The sequence below is a fragment of the Tyto alba genome, unplaced genomic scaffold (assembly GCF_018691265.1).
Source record: "Tyto alba isolate M040663 unplaced genomic scaffold, T.alba_DEE_v4.0 Super-Scaffold_40, whole genome shotgun sequence".
Lineage (NCBI taxonomy): Eukaryota > Metazoa > Chordata > Aves > Strigiformes > Tytonidae > Tyto > Tyto alba.
This window is the reverse complement of record NW_024881316.1, coordinates 18,691,503-18,708,066: the sequence shown is the minus strand read 5'-3', so window position 1 is coordinate 18,708,066 and position 16,564 is coordinate 18,691,503. Positions and strand designations below refer to the sequence as shown.

General features: G+C 35.5%; 1 protein-coding gene across 3 annotated transcripts in view; it reads left to right on the top strand.

The window, feature by feature from the left end:
* COL19A1 (collagen type XIX alpha 1 chain) overlaps positions 1-15,941 on the top strand; it is a 177,702-nt gene extending 161,761 nt beyond the window's left edge. For all 3 annotated transcript variants that reach the window (XM_033002791.2, XM_042803595.1, XM_042803594.1), the window contains 12 exons: positions 949-984; positions 1,094-1,147; positions 1,233-1,286; positions 5,869-5,910; positions 6,986-7,039; positions 7,863-7,916; positions 11,017-11,070; positions 11,991-12,044; positions 14,154-14,199; positions 14,828-14,878; positions 14,959-15,004; positions 15,921-15,941. In XM_033002791.2, coding sequence (XP_032858682.2) covers positions 949-984; positions 1,094-1,147; positions 1,233-1,286; positions 5,869-5,910; positions 6,986-7,039; positions 7,863-7,916; positions 11,017-11,070; positions 11,991-12,044; positions 14,154-14,199; positions 14,828-14,844 — 465 coding nt within the window. In that variant the 3' untranslated portion in view covers positions 14,845-14,878; positions 14,959-15,004; positions 15,921-15,941. The remainder of the gene's footprint in view (positions 1-948; positions 985-1,093; positions 1,148-1,232; positions 1,287-5,868; positions 5,911-6,985; positions 7,040-7,862; positions 7,917-11,016; positions 11,071-11,990; positions 12,045-14,153; positions 14,200-14,827; positions 14,879-14,958; positions 15,005-15,920) is intronic.
* The last annotated feature ends 623 nt before the right edge of the window (positions 15,942-16,564 follow it).

The window sequence follows — 16,564 nt, the reverse complement described above, 5'->3', positions numbered from 1 at the left end:
GTAGATGATGGCATTTTGAAATCCAGGCTGGTACTGGAAAAAGGCAAATACACGTGGAAGAGATGTGGAAGGCTTTGCATCAGCTCCTAGCTTTTTGCATTTGTGATGACTGCTCATTACGAGCTTAGGTCTACTGCTTATAAATGAGAACCTTACAGTGACAGGTGCTATGCCAGGAAATAGTAAAGCCCTGATTTTGCACAGCTTTCTTCATGAATTTCTGTGCAGTTTAAATTCAGACATGAAGTAAGTTGATGCAGTGTATCTAGACCATTCATGCTAAACTTGTATAGTTATAACTGTTTCAGTTATTCAGCTTGTTTCCTAGGTTACTTTCTTCCTATTGCCTTTAAATAAAGCCATCTGCAGTGTCTTTGGAGTATTCAGTAAAAAAAACTGATTATATTGATGGTGTAGATGGTAGGTGGTACATGTTATTATATGAGTTATACTGTGGTGAATTGGGAATCTCTCTTTAGTCCAGACCAATATAGTCAGCTGATACATTTTAGTTTATTGACAGGACTCAGGTACAGAGAGAAAATGTTTGAGAAAGGTGTCTAGAGATTCACTGAGATTTTATCCTTAAAAATAATCAGTTAAAATATTTTCAAATATGATTTTTTAAAATTACCCATTTATATTTAAATAAACTAATTTGGTTTTATTCAATTGAACATCAGCTTTTATTATGAATCTCCTGGCTAAATAGCAAGTTTCACCACAGATCATTATTCTCTGGTATTACTTGCCCTTAAAAATGGGCCTCAGCAAAATCTTAGGTCTCTAATTTTGGCAAAACTAGATTTGGATTTAAAGCTAAACATTAGAGCAAGTCTTTCTTGCAGTGTGAACTGCACCAATATCCCATACTCAGTATTTTTTTGTAAAGTTCATCTCCCTTATCCCAAAAAGTGTAACTATTGATTACTTGGAGTTTTCTTGCAGGGTCCTATAGGTCCAACTGGATCAGCAGGTGTGCAGGTAGGATATAAGATTTCTCTTTAATATAAAGAACCCATTAATTTATTTTAAGAAGTTTACATTAAAATAAAAATATTCTTAAATCCTAAATGAACTTTCCTGCTCTTAGGGCCCTAGAGGACCCCCAGGATTACCAGGAACTCCAGGTACCCCTGGTATTAATGTAAGTGACAGTTCTCTGTATATACAGCAAAAAGTAATGTGTCCCTTGTCAATGGTTTAAGGTCAAATTTTACATTTGTTTCTAGGGCACTCCAGGAAGGGATGGAAAGCCAGGACTGCCAGGCCCTCCAGGTGATCCTGTACGTATACATAGAAACCTTGTGCATTTGCTGTGATGCAAATATTTTAAACTTAAAGGAGCAAGTCTAGAAGTCCAATTGATAAAATTAATTTGATTTTTCAGCTGTTATATCCTTTGGTTTTGGGTTTTTTTGTTTTTTTTTTTTTTTTACTTGATTATATTGCAGTATAAATTAAACTTACTTTAACATATATAGGATAAATACCTTCTTTTCAGGTGTTACAGTTTGTATACTAGAGTTTCTGTGGGACTATAACTTGGCATAGTGTTCCTCAGTTTCAGAAGTCGTTTTGTATAATGCAGATTTTCAGGAGCATACTTTGATAATCCCTGTTAAAAGATGGAAAAGTTTGGAGATTCCAAAGCTAATTTTGCTATGCCACAAAAAGATGTTAATTTTTAACGAAATCCTGAGAATAGTTAGTCTCTAATGGAATAAATTCCCCTTAGCACTAATGAAAAGTTAAGTGGCTGGGTTTGAAAACAAAAACACTAAATAAATTCTGAAATTCTGATTCTTCACCACACTTCAGGGATTATCATCTCATCTCATCTCGGGTATATATTACAGAAGTGTTTTTTATTTAACTAACAATGCCATGGCCTTACAGATTTTGTGAAGTCCAGCACTTCACAAAGATTCAAAAACCTGCACATGCCTCAGACCAAACTGTACCCTTAAAGATAATTGATTATTTTATATGGGATTCAGGAGAGTCCAATGTGCATATCTGCAAAATTGTCCTAAAGGCAAAACTTCAGTCGTTACTCCTTCTTCTGTCTGGAGTCCCAACAACTACCTTAGAGCTTTCAAAAAGCAAATTTCTTTTTAGAGACAAATGCTTACAGAGGCTTTTATGACATCAGATGAAGCTTTCTGAATTCCCTGAGTGGTTGTTCAGTATAAATAAAATACAATAATATAAATTAAATAAATAAAAATCTGTAAATGATTGGAAGAAACAAACCAAAACCAGAGATCAAAAAAAGATTGTTAAACTCCTCTGTGATCCTATTGGTTTTATAGTATTTGATATTTCCCATGAAATTTTAGTCAAAGGCACAGTTTTCAAAACAACAGAGACAGTGATAGTAGTATTTACTTGAGACATATCAAAGCAAATTAAAATAAAAATTACAAAACCTAACATTTGAACTGTATTATGTCCTTTAGCAAAATCTCTGTTCCCTACCAAGGCATGAATTTGGCTTTTTAGCTGAGTAGAGTATCTCGGTGGTCTGAGCCTGTTCATCTCTTAAACTATCAGTTCTTCACATACCTGACCATTGCACATATTCCTCAGATGCAGAGGCTTGCATCATGTCTTATGAGTGAGGTCCATCTCCAAGTGTCCAGCAATGCAAATCCAAGGTAGGGTTTCTCAAACTAGTCTGTGGGCTGCTGATAGAGATTAGAAGTGCTCCAGAGCTGCTGCAGAAATGCATTAAGCAATAAAAGATACCGTGCTTTTAGTTAAACGTTTGATGGTACAGATACACAGCAGTCCCCGAGCAAACCTGAGGACTGACAGCAAGGAGCTTATGGAAGGATAAACTAGCCTCCAAATCACAGAAAGGTTTTGTCTTGGAGACAACAGTCAGCTTTCTCCAGAGAAGAGCCTGGAATGTACTGTTGATTATCAGGGATCAGGATGGTGATTCTGATCAGTTGCTTCCTTGTTTCCTGCATTAGTGAATTGGTCCACTTCTTTAAGGGACACTTAAGAGTATTAGTAGCTCCTCAAAGGCCTAAAATCAGTATGTAAAAGCAGGTCTATCACTGGCATTGAGTATGAAGGTAGAACTCAAGTCAGAAGGCCACAAAAATGGAGATATAAAATGCGGTTCAGTTAGGCACTGTGAATACAATTATTTGAAAGACCAGTAAAGACTATTATTTAATAATCATGGAGATCAAACTATAGATTGTGAAGAGAAAGCTGAATAATTCAGTGGCTTTTCACTGTCCACTGAAAAAAATTGCTTTTCAGAGAATACATAAAATGAATTTTAATTAAAATTTAATCAAAAAATGAATTGGTTAAAGAGGGTTTAGATGAGGCATGAGGATCTGCTGTAATTGAGCCAAAGAATGAACCAAAGCAGTCTCTAAATGATTAGCAGTTTCCCTTGAGAACTTTGAGGAAGATGCAGCTTTTGAGGAAGAGAGATGCTAACAGAAAACGTATTTTCATAAAAGGTGAATAGAAGAGGAACCAGAGTATAATATGTCAGTTGAAAAAAAGTTTGGTTGCAATAAAGTTATGAAATATTTTTTTTAAAATTCAATTCTGAGTACCAGTGATATGAATGGTAAAGTGGAAACACAAGATCACGTAATTTTGTTAAGAATCAGTCATGGAACAAATCAGATTTCTGTCTTCGGAAGGTTAACTTTCTTGGGAAAGACAGGGAAACAGTCAATTTATATACTTTGGCTTCAGTAAGACTGAGACTATTCTCATGATGTTTTTATAAGCAAGCAAAAAATGCTCTTGAAGTAATTACCACATAGTTAATGCTTATCAGAAAATACGGATATTGGTGTCTATCAGCAGATTACTGTCAAACTTGGAAAATGTGTCTCTCATGCCCAGTTCTTTGATTTAATTTGATTAGGATAAGTAGATAGAAATTCTGCAATTGGACTAGAAATGATTGCTAGCTTTTTGAAGATATAATCAAAACTTAATATTCAGAGACAGTCTGAAGTCAACAAGATTAAACTCGAGACAGATGAGCATAAAGTGCTTAATAAGAACAAACAAAATCCATAAGTAGAATAGGTCTGGAAGGCACAGTGCACTGTAAATTAAATGTAAGTTAAAAATCTGATGCCACTGTTAAACAGGCAGGTCTAAATGATGAAATTTACTAACAGGAGAATTACTGCCTTTTGCTCTCTTGAAATATTCCTCTGTTTGGAGGGAATGTTTTTAAAGGGAGATGTAGCAAGCAGGAGTGAGTCTGGAGAGTTAAGGCCATTTTAACATTTTCAAAAGCCCAGCGTATATCATACACTTACTCAGAGTTCAGCATGCACAGCTGTGACATTACAGGGTGTGTGCAGTTGGGCTGGGCTTGCTGTACAGATGGAGCAGGTGAGCTGTACAGGCACAAATGCAGTAAGCCTGCTCTCATACCTGCTGTGCCCTTGCAGAAGGATGTTAGGACCCTGTCGTGGTGAAGGCTTGGGGGCCTGCACCATAAAATTACATTGAAGCTAAAATAAGAATATTAGAAAAGAGGAGAGACTGAGGAAATTACACCTGTGTAGTCCAGCCGAAAGATCAACAGGGGACATAGCAATAGTGTGCCTATCTGAAAAATGTTGTCACAAGGGGAAGGTTGAAAAGTCAGACCACGCAAGGATGTGGTGGTTGTTTTAAAGCCTTGTTACAAGTTTTTAAGAGCAGCTGACACTGTCTATGCACAGTTTACCTTTGTGCAGAGAATGGACTTCATACCTGAATTAGTTACGTCCTTAAATTGTGTTAGGTGGCTATGGCTCAGCCTAGAAAACTTCTCAGCATGCTTTCAAAGTTGGTGATGCTACCCTGTAAATGGTGTACTCCTGATTACACTTACGGTTAAGTATGTTCAGCTGTGCTTCTCTTGAGCTGGTATTTGACACCCATTGCTACCAACTCACAGTTTTTCTAATATGCTACAAAAGTGCTTACATTTTATTTTTCTTCTTCAAGATGGAAATGCTTGAAACAGACTGAACAGACACAGTAAAAAATTTTCAATGTGTCTAGTTTTATAGTATGCCCAGGGCTATTTTTGCTTTAGCAATTGCAAGAAGAAGAAATGAGCATTGGTAACTGAAGGGTCCGTTTGTGAGTGAAGCTGATGATAAGCAATGCAATCAGTTTTTACAGGGAGTCTTTAAATGTAAGTTTAATGGCAGCACTTGGAAATCTGATATATATTGCAGTATGGTGTAAACCTATCGATTGAGCTTTAAATGGGTTAGCTTTAGTATTGGTAGCAATTTAGCAGTGGCACCACAGAGCTTTGCACTAATTCATAATGTTTAAAGGCAGGACAAAATACTACATATGTTGCTCATGTTGCTGTAGCTGGATTATTTCCAGTGCCTGAGCTAGTTTATTGAAGTTAGCTTTGGCATCTCCACAATTCATGCTACAGTTCACAGTTGTCAAAGCCTAGGAGAAAGCAGAAGGAAAACAACTGAAGATAATCAGGTGAGAACAGTCTGTGAGACTTTCCAATAGTGGTAAGTTGTTGCTGGTATGCTACAAAAACAACAATATAGTATTAGTATTATTATTATAATAAAGTGAAATTTACTATGTTCTGGAGTTACGCTGTCCTCATGGTTTAAGGAACTTCCTTGAAACTGTAACAAAGAATTGTTAGATTAGATAGACAGCAATATTTAACTATTTTAAACCCTAATTTTTCTTTTGAGTTTTCATAAAAAAAATAGTTTCAACCAATATATATGTAAACAGCTGTCTGCGGAACAATAGAAACCTTAGAAGCAATGAGAATCCATCAGAATTGGTAGTGTTGTGTAAAACATTAACTACAGCTGCCTTTTTTAATTTCAGATTGCACTGCCACTGGTGGGTGACATGGGCACTGTACTGAAGGTAAACATTTTCAGAGGTTGAATATCTTTGTTTACTATAAACATGCTTTTTAAACCAAAATATGGACTTGAAAGTTTCTCTAGGTTCAATTCTGACCTACTTGGCTAGCCTAAAATAATTTCGAGATTTTTCATGATTTTTGTTCTGTTTTTAAAAAATACTCAGGAAATGTATTTTATAGGAATTTTGCAAAATAATGTCTGAATGGTATGTGAGGTAGTAGCCAACAAGTGCCTGTTGAGCACATCCAGTCCTCAGTATGAATTGCTACAAGTGTATCCCATTCTCTGCTTTACATCGTAGCATTAATAATGATAATATACTGAATGGGGAAAATAATCTAGAATTGCTAAGGTATTATTTTGAAAAACAATAAAATTTGAAGTGATCTGCAGTGTTCCAAAATAAAAAGTATGCTCAGGAGGATTTCAGTATGAAAAGCACACATCATTTCTGATGAGAGAGATTATCCTATTCTACTGTCCTTTATTAATACATGTGCTTAGCGTATATTGACTTTCTCATTCCAAAATTTTATTTCATTGAGGTCTATCTTTGGAATTTTCCCTGATTCCTTCTAATTGTATTGGCTTTGTCCTGTACTCTTCTACCTCTTTGTCAGCTCTCACTGATTCTTTATTCTTCATTCTTAATTTTTCTGTGTTTTGTGGTTTGCACTTCTATAAGATTGCAATTTAGCTGAAAAAAAGCTTCTCTGAACAAAGCAGGAATCATTTACTTTAAAATAACTATAGGTTTGAAGCTGTTGAGAGTAACAAGTAGCCTTCATCTCTGCCTAATCTTTAAAAGGAAGATGGTTTGAGATGAGTCCTCTCAAAATGAAGCTAAAGATTTGTTAGTATGGTTTGAGTAGAATGTGTGAGAGATGGGAAGGGAAACAAGGAAGGATATCTGAACAAGTATGTTGTGTAGAAGAGAGAAAGGGCTGAAGACAAGGCTCTGGGGTAAAATGAAGGGATGGTCACAAAGGCGGGAAGGAAGCAGTCTGAATGGATCAGACCTTCTTCCTGTTTCACAGAAATAGTTGTCACTTCACTTTCTGTGTGTTCCTTAGGGTGATCCTGGCACAAGAGGTCCTCCAGGCATCCCTGGTAGAGAAGGGCCCAAGGTAAGTTTTGAAGAGGGTACTTTACATTACTTTGTTGCTTGTTAAAAGGCCAGACTCTTGCCTCTGACACTCTTGACCTTTTTGTCTGATTCCTATCCCTGTTTTGTCTGAACAGCCTCAAGGTTCAAACAATTTTTGTGGTTCAGCCCTCTTCTGTGTCAGTTTGCCTTTCCTCTCAGGAAAGTGAGCAAAATAGCCTGAGTTGAGTCCCAAGCCAGGGTAGGTCTTCTGTGTCTTGCATCCATTAAAGGTAGCTCAGATTTGACTGTCCAGTGATGCATTGCCATCTATAGGCTTATTTTAGGTGAGTCTCATTCAAGAATCCTGCAGTAAAAAAGGAAACTTCCCATATCTCCCTCAAGTGTGCAACAGCAGACCGTCCTGTGCCTTTGCACCATGTTCCTGTGAAGCAGCCGTTTCACTGGGACTTGAAGTTTCACTGACATTAGTCAGAGTTCTGCTTCACTGTAATTGGATCACGGTTTGGCACGTAGATATCTCCTATAGTTGAGCCTAATTCCATGAAAGTGTGCTTTTTCCATTTTGGCAAGCATTTAAGCTCTTCGGTATTAATGAGATTTCTCCATCAGGTCTTTTGGCTAATTTGCCTACTAGGTCAAAACCACTCATTTCATTTCACCTCAATGGGAGGCATTTTTTAACATTTTCAGGTAGTACTCAGCCTTTTTTTCTGTTTGAGACACTATTGCTATAAGGACTTCATGCTAGCATATATTCAATGTGAGTCATAAAGTGCTCTACAGAGCATGAAATTCATTGTTCTCTAATAGAAAGTATTTGTTTAAATATTATGTTTTCATAGGGGAGCAAAGGTGAACGTGGATTTCCTGGGCTTGCTGGAGAGAAGGGCGATGAGGTAAAATTACTTCATTTGTATAGTGGTTGCATTCTTATCTGAACCTGAATAAAGATCTAGATCGAGAATGACATGCACAGAATGTTATTCAGTTATTTACAACTGCTGAGCTGGTAGCGTATTGCTATAAATAGCCCACGATTCTGAGTTATTAGCAAGATTAAATGCTATTATTCAGTTAAATAATATCTAATTTTTGTCTGAGGATTTTTGCTCATTTGTATACTTTAAAGACATACATTTAAATGATAATTTTCAAGAATATAGGATAGAGCGATAAATCGGCAAATGCCAAATATTTTCAGAAAATATTTCATGTTTTATAACATATTCGCTTTCATTGTGTTAGTTCCCCTTTAGAATTCACTTTCAGAAACATTCCATTAGGCAAATACTCTGATGGGAATGGTCATAGCAGCAATTACTATTAAATAGAAACTGTAAAATGTTTGAAGAGACTGAATTTAAAATATTTACAATATTTTGCATTGTATACTGCATTCTTACAGTTATTCTTATGTCATTATGGAGAAGGAAAAAAAGCCGCATGACTTGTGGTGCTAAATCCAAAACAGCTGCTATAGCTTTCATTTTGAATTGAAATATTTGCAGTTAACAGTTCAAGAGCAATCTTTGCCCCCCCCCCCCCAAAAAAAATCACAAAAGCAGAAGCTATTAAGCAAATTAATATGAATAAATAAATTAATCTCCTAGTGACCTTAGCCAGCTGAAGGAGTTAAAATAAGTAGTCTGTTACAAAATATTTGGTGAACACTTCAAAATTCCAAAATACTTAAATGGCACTGTTAAATACATACTACTCTCTTATAATTTGGGACTTCTGGCTACAAGAGAAAGCACCTAAAAAACATGAAAGAAATTTAGTGCTTATTGATTGAGGGTTTTGTAATTCTTCATGATTGTTTTACATTTCTTTGGTGCTAAGGCAATAATATAGTAAGAATTTTCAAACAGTACTAGAATGAGAATAATTTTCAAAAAAATCTATGTTCATCAGGATCCTTGGCTTCCAAAAGTAAAGTTACACAAGTAAAAAAAAAAAAAAAAAAAAAAAAGATGTAGCAGAAGCATTAGATTCCTGCTACTGCTTTGCCCCAGAATTTAGCAGATTGTCAGACTGAAGTATCATGTTTCTTTCTCCTCTTGGTTTACATGATCTGTAGGGCTCATTATGTCTTTGCTTCTTAAAAGCAAATGTCTCCTGAGGTTGGATTTAGAACATATACTTCAAAATGATGGGGCAGCCATAAGCAAAGGCCAAGCAGAATTTTGTTTAAAAAATAAATGGGAAAGTAACAAATCCTTCATGTGCCGTATAGGGTACCTCTACAAGTTAACCCTAGCAGTCTGAGGCATTAGCAAAACAATTTCAACAATTTGGATACTATTTAACTGCTGAGAATCAAGTGAGAGATTAGAGGCAATGAAGAAGGTAATAGGGGAAAGGCAAGACTGTAATTGGTAGTTAGGTTTTTTTTAAAGGACTCCATAGTAAATTAATTCTATTTTTTTTTTTTATTGATTTAGTAGGGTGCTATGCTGTGTTAGTGAGTTAGCTATTCACATGCTTCTTCACTGTTTGATAGCTGGTTAGCTACCTCAGCTCTGATATTTTCAGTGTTCAGCAGCAGCTTTTGATTATGACATTGAGGGTGCAAGTGAATTTATTTTCAGAAACACATATGAAAGAGTTTACAAAGTTTAAAAGTAACTTTTTTTACAAATGCATTTATTTTCATTTTTATGATTTGGTTAGCATGGGAATGGAAAGAGAGATTGAGAAATCTACCTGAAGCTCTTTGAAATATGCTTATTAATTTCCACATGCTTTCAAATAGCCCTTTAATCTTTGTTGAAGCTTAGTTCTCTTCCTTTTCAAAACATTCCTTTTATTCAGGGGAGGATTTTTCTAACATTGGTAATAAGAATTACAGAAAACATTCCATTGGCTTCATATTAATTTTCCAGGTGACTGTACCATCAAAGTACTTCAGAATGAGCAGAGAACACATTAGCAGTTGGATTGCCACTCTGAAAGGCTGCACTCATGGATCAATGTCCTCTGTGTGTAGGAGCAAGAAAGGGAAATTGATGTGTCTCTCCATCTCCACATCTTTCCTGATTTATTTCTGTCTGAAGTTTTTCCTTCAGTCTCTCCACCAGAGCCCCTGTTTCAGGGCTCCTGTCCTCTGGATTTTTAGACTAATCCCTTAGCCATGCCTTCTTAAACAGTGCATTTAACAGAAATACGCCTCTTCTGAGGTGATTCCTCTTGTCAGAGGATAGGCACCTTGCACAGATCAAATTAATCACTGCTGGGAGGGAACTATTTCCCTTCATGGATTATAGGGGGAACTGAGAGCAATTATCTCTCATTAGTACATGACTTTTACCTGTCTAAAATTGCACCTAAGCCTGATGTGTTAGAGGAGAGATTTCAGTGACATGCAGGCTTGTATCAAATCCCACCTTTATCCACTGTAGTAAATTGCACATCTGTATATTTAGTAAGTGGTTAACAGAATCTATCAGTTTCCAGGCAATCAAATAGAATAAGAACAGGAAAGTAGGTCATTAAATACTATGAAAAATGTCATGTTCCATTACCAAAAAAACCAGAATCTATAAATTGGGCAAAATGCATCACTGGGTTTAGTCACATCAGTTAACATTTAGTTATATCAGGTAACATTGAGAAGTCTGAGTAGATGTCTTCTCACCAGCAAAAAAGCCTTTTAGTGTTAGAAAATAGAAAATTAATCTCTAAGGAAAAGCCAGATATCCTGCTCTTACCTGCACAACTAAAGACAAAAAGATATACAGGACATAAGCTAACAATGTAAAAGTTTGAAGGACAAGTATTGTTTATCAGTCAAACAAAAAGTTGCCTCTAATCTTATTCAATGATAATCTCTTCCCTGCATGATGGGGGTTTTTTTTCATCCCTAAAAATAATACCAACCTGTTAGATGAAAATGTGCTTTAATATAGTTATAATACTGCTGGATATGCTGACTATAAGTAGTTTTTGAAATAAAACTGGGAGAGGGAATAAGAAATATGGTCTTTTAATTTCCAGGGCCTTCAAGGTGCTCCTGGACTGCCAGGCATACCAGGACCCAGTGGACCATCTGTAAGTGTGTGGGATCATCTGTGATCTAATGTATCTCTGCAGAGGTTGCTATAAATATCTAGTAAAACATCATATTCTTAGTTTCTTATCCTTTCTTTCAGCTTTTAGGAGAGCAATAATAAAATCTTACCCGTATTGGCTCTAGTAAAAGAAACTATGTTATGACTTGGTGTTACTGAAAATACTGTCATTGTCTGGGCTCAAAGTTCATGTAACTTAAATGGATTTGGATTTTTGGCATTACTAGAGACTCTGAGATTACATGATTTATGATGTGCAAACTTGGAGTTAATATTGTATTTGTACCCAGTAAAAATCTAAAAATAATTTCAGCTAAGCATTCTGAAAACATTTAATGCTGAAACCAAGTAATCACTTGATTTCACAATAAAAAAGTATGAAAATAAACTGGCAGTATTTAAAGTCACTGAAAAATATCATTAAAAATGTTGGTATTTCTGGGAAAACTCTTGGAAATTTAAAAATTTTATTTTCTACATACTGTGTGGGATCACATTAGTATCATCATTATTCATTCCTAGGTTGCTACACAGTACTAATGCTTCCCTTGTTTCAAAATTGTAACACATTTAGGAAGTTTAATGTAGAATATGTAAATTTGCATTTTAGCAGTGAAGCATGATTGTTAGGAGTATCAAGAGGTACCAGTCAAGGTCAGCGCATTTAGTCTGGCAAGGTGAAAATGCAACCACAAACACAAGTTTTGCCCTTCAAAGATCTTATTCAGGAGGACACAGCTGTTGCATCAAACAGAACAGAAATATTTAAACCTGGAGGAGAAGCATAATTAGTTTTAAATGACCTTCAAAACAGTACAAGTTTTAAAAACTAAGCTGCAATGTGAAAATACTGTGTTTCATTGTTTCTTAACTAATATAAACTGATACTGTGTTGTGCAGGGAGTCACAGGAAGACCTGGACATCCTGGTCCATCAGGGTCAAAAGGCGAAAAGGTATTCATTCCTTGTCTTGGTAAAGATCTGTGGAGATTTTGCAATCCTATTATGCTCCTATGTTTTGGGTTCTCTTTTAACATAGACTGCAAACAAGAACTTGATGTACATTTTCGAATTAATTTTTATTTGTGTCTTAATACAAGTGCTTTCCCCAAACAGTGCTGTACATACGGGCTTAAATTTTGAAGCTTAGTCCTTGTGGTGTATGTAAGTTGCAGAGAATGTTCTCTAAGTATTGCCATATTATATAAAATTTAGGAAAGTGAAAATACACTTGTGAAATAGTATATTCCTAGCTACTACTTGTTCTGCTTCTCATTTTTTTACCAGTACTTTAGTTAAAAGTAACTGCATGCTTTAAAAGTGCTTCACGAGTACTGAAAGTTATTGAATATAGGTGATTCTTCAAAAATATATGTTTCCTTTATACTTAATTTACACTGTTATAGCACTGCTTTTTATCAGTGTTTTATGTGCTCTTTTATCAGGCACTAGGAATTATCCATTGTAACTAAGCTGTTCAATTCATTTCTTGGGCACCTCAGATCAGTGAAATACAGCAGACACAAACTTAGTTTGCTGCAAAGTACTTTCTGGGACAAGTTTGCCATTTTCTATATGAATACACTTTTCTGAAGTTTTTTTTCAGCTTTAGCCTGGCATTTTCCAGGCATAGCACTGCCATGTCAAAGTATGTGATTCTGCTAATACTCTACAAAACCTTGACTCTGATATGAGTAAGAAAGGAAACTATTCTGTAAAGCTTTAAAATTATTTCAGTATAAAAATTGATTGAAAGCTGCATCCTTGCAGACCATAACAGTAAAAATTGACCACCCTCACTTGCTTTTTATGTAATCAAGAACAAAACACAGCTCCTTGTTTACAATTTACACACAGGTGGGAATGAGAAACCACTGCTCTATAACTAGTGTCTCATCGATCAAAAAGGGCAAAAGTCAGATGGCTGAAGAGTGATGAAGTAAGCTGAAGTATAGCAAGAGTAATTTCCTCCTTCCTTCATCTGGGGAACATATTTGAGAAATGATCATATAATATGCTTTCTAAAGTTGAGTATTTTCATTCCCTGTGAAATACTCAAAATCGGTCTTAGAGGCTGACAGTTTCTATGAATTAGCAGTCTCATTTAGAAATTATCCTAGTGTAAACATTTAATTACAATTATATTTTTCTGGTGAGCCAGTTACTGCCATTGAACACTTAGCTTGATTTTTGTCACCGTAATAATTTTAAATATGCAGCCTAAGTGTCTCACTAACATATATTTAAGAGGATCCAGCAAAGTCAGTAAAAACTTCTGGCAGACTTGTTCCAAATTATACATTGTTTTTAAGTGAATTGTAGTGATGATATTTTCAAAAGGTCTTATTTGAGAAATTTGATCTTGAAACCTTTGTAACTGTATACCATTCAGAGACCCCACTATTCTGCTGGAGCAAAAACTCAGAAGCTTTTTGTTTAAATATAATCAATTCAGTGCACATCAGCAGAACAGACTACAGATACAAGTAACCACAGACTAATATTTTACAGTAAAAGCCCAAAAGATATGCATTATGTCTCTTATTAAAGAAGATCTTTATTTTTATTCAGTGTGTTTCTAAATAAGCTGAGCTTCTGAAACTGTAGCTCTTCTCTATTTACCGGTGAATGATCGACTGAGGTTTGGCTTTTGCAAAATAATATACAAAATGTAAAATTAATGATAACTTTTATCTGCCAGTTGCTTAGAAACTGATATTAACAACCCTTTTTATTTTTTCTTCCTCTCCCTCCTGGTATATATGAAGTGTTTCACAACCCAGATTCCCACTACTATTTAGAAACTATATAGAAACAAGGAAGTTTCTACACATAAAGCATCAAGTAACCAACAAAAAAAAAAAAAAACTAGCATAAAGTAATGATTAATAACTTGTCTAAGGCTTAAGCAGGAGCTGAGCAAGAGAATTCATTCTTGATATTACCTGCTTATATTGACTGTATCTCTTGTATATTGCCATTATGGTCATCATAGCTTCGGTATGGAATAGATCTGGATATCTGTTACAGTAAATGAGTTCTATGAATTTCTTGCTGTACTAGGGTAGTGAAGGTTCTCCTGGGAAACCCTGGACCACCTGGGCCTCCGGTGAGACATTTTGTTTTATATTTTGAATGTTATATTAGGAACAGTATACCTATGAGTAAAATGTAATGTAATAGAAACAACTGACGGTCAATCCAACATGTATTAATAGTGCAGGAAGGCAAACAGTGTCTTTTTGCAAGAGGTTTCTGTATTCCTTTTTTTTCTTGTGATTGATTGCTGAGGAAGTTCAGGTCACTAAATCCATCCTAGAAACTTCGTCGGATTAGTTAACCATGGTGTCCGATGTTATCAGATTAATTTAGACAGCTTGAGTACCTGAGATCAGGGAATTTAGGGAACCTAGGGAAAGTCCATGGAGCTCACAGGACTCCAAATTATCTGAAATAGCACATAATACAAAATTAATTCTGAAGAATAGTAATAATTGTAAATATAAAAATGTAACATACACTGAGATTTACTGGTTTCTGGTATCATAATTCAAAAAAAGTCCCAAGGTGCATTGGTATGTATCTTATGTTCTTACTGAAATGTCTGGATCTTTGAAAAATTGATCAAGAACAAAAATGATACCACAGTTTTGCTGAGCTACGAGGCTTGAACAGGGCAAGAGTTCTCTCTTTATAGTTCATAGTTGTGACACTTACTTGGTTTTCATGTTTTAAAGGGTATGCCTTACAATGAAAGAAATGGAATGAGCAGCTTATATAAACTCCAGGTATTTCTCTTTAATGTTTACATTTTTTTCAATCAACATCTAATTTTGGCCCAACTCAATTTTCAAACTTGCTGTTACAGGGAGGTGTGAGTGTTGCTAGTTATCCAGGGTCCACCAGGACCTCCAGTAAGTATTAACAAAAACATAGTCTCTAATAGTTAATTGACATAGTAACAGAGAGGTTAGGTTAGTTGCATGCAGTTTTGCTAAGTGTCAGTGGAATTTGATTTTACATGTGAAAAATAGAAAAAATAAGGATATGATTGGTATGTAGTAAATTACAAAGTATGTGATTTTATGTGTTTATCAAGCATTTTAGCCCATTTTGGAGAGTAGTTTATTTTTATGTAAGTATTTCACCCTAGCAAGTAAAGGTGCAAAAATGGTGCATAATTTGGTATTGGACTCTTTAGTGAAAGTATCCTAATATCTTAAAATGTGTAATACAGTATATATAGTTAGTGATGACATAGTTTTGTAATGGATTAAATTTGATGCCAGAAATGAGAAGCTCGTGAGCTCTGATATCAGTTCTGTCACTGATTCGCTGTGTGTAGCTACAGTTCAGAAAAATGTGTAAAACAGAGAATTATACTGTGGCAGTAATACAGGGCTGCAGAGTGCAGATGCACCACCTTGCAGCTGGGCACTGTGGAGCCAAAGATGCTGGGCAGTTATTTATGTCCTCCTTCTTGTTAGCATCATAAGCAAGTTATACTGCTTTAAGACAATTGTCACTTCGATAACCACATAAAAATGTAACCATCTGTGAGGACTTTGTCCTTACATTATGTGACACTTGTAGTCACAGGCTCACACTGGACCACAGAGCTGTCTTTCTCTTACTGTGGAGCAGCAAAACAAAAACCAAATATTACTAAGATTTTATACTAAACTAATCAGCTGAGAGGGCTGGACTTAGTACTCATTCTAAATGCACTGCGTTAGCAAAGTACAGTCATAATGCAGTAATTCAAAACAGTATCATAGTATTGTGTAACTCTGTTCTTTTTAAAATGTCCACTTCTTCATTTGTTTGCAGGGTCCAAAAGGAGATCCTGGCACAGTGGTATGTATGTATTTTTTGGTCATGATAGAGAATTCCCCAGGTAGTTCAACACATGATCCTAGTCACAAGGATGGAAGAGTCCATTAATGTTCTTTAGCAGGTAGCTTACCTCCTGCAGAATCAGTACATCTGGAAAAGCCTTTAAGTTGCCAGGCTTGTGAATTTTGAAATTTCTGGTAAATAGAGATAATATAGTGAATGACTGAACATAGTATTAACTGCTTGTGGATACATCTCTGCTGAGCTGTCCCTGGATATATCTAAGAATAGAAGATGTGAAATAAAGGTAGAAAATACCTTAAGAGCTACTAGATTGCTCTCAACATTAAATTTGAAAGTGATAAGGGAGAAAGGACAGTGTGCTACATCATGCTAGCTAGTGACAAGTAGAAGATGTTTTCTTTGGAAATGTCATGAGAGTTAGTTACAGTGTGATCATATCACTTATGGTGCACAAGATGATGATGATCCTGGGAGCCAGTATACCTTTCAGCTATGCAATTTGACATTCAAAAGCAGATCTATTTATCTTTTTTATATTTTTTTCCTTTAAGCATCGTTACGACCTTTTCACATGATCTTTCTTTAAAAATTATTAGGAGGGGAAGGATAACTAG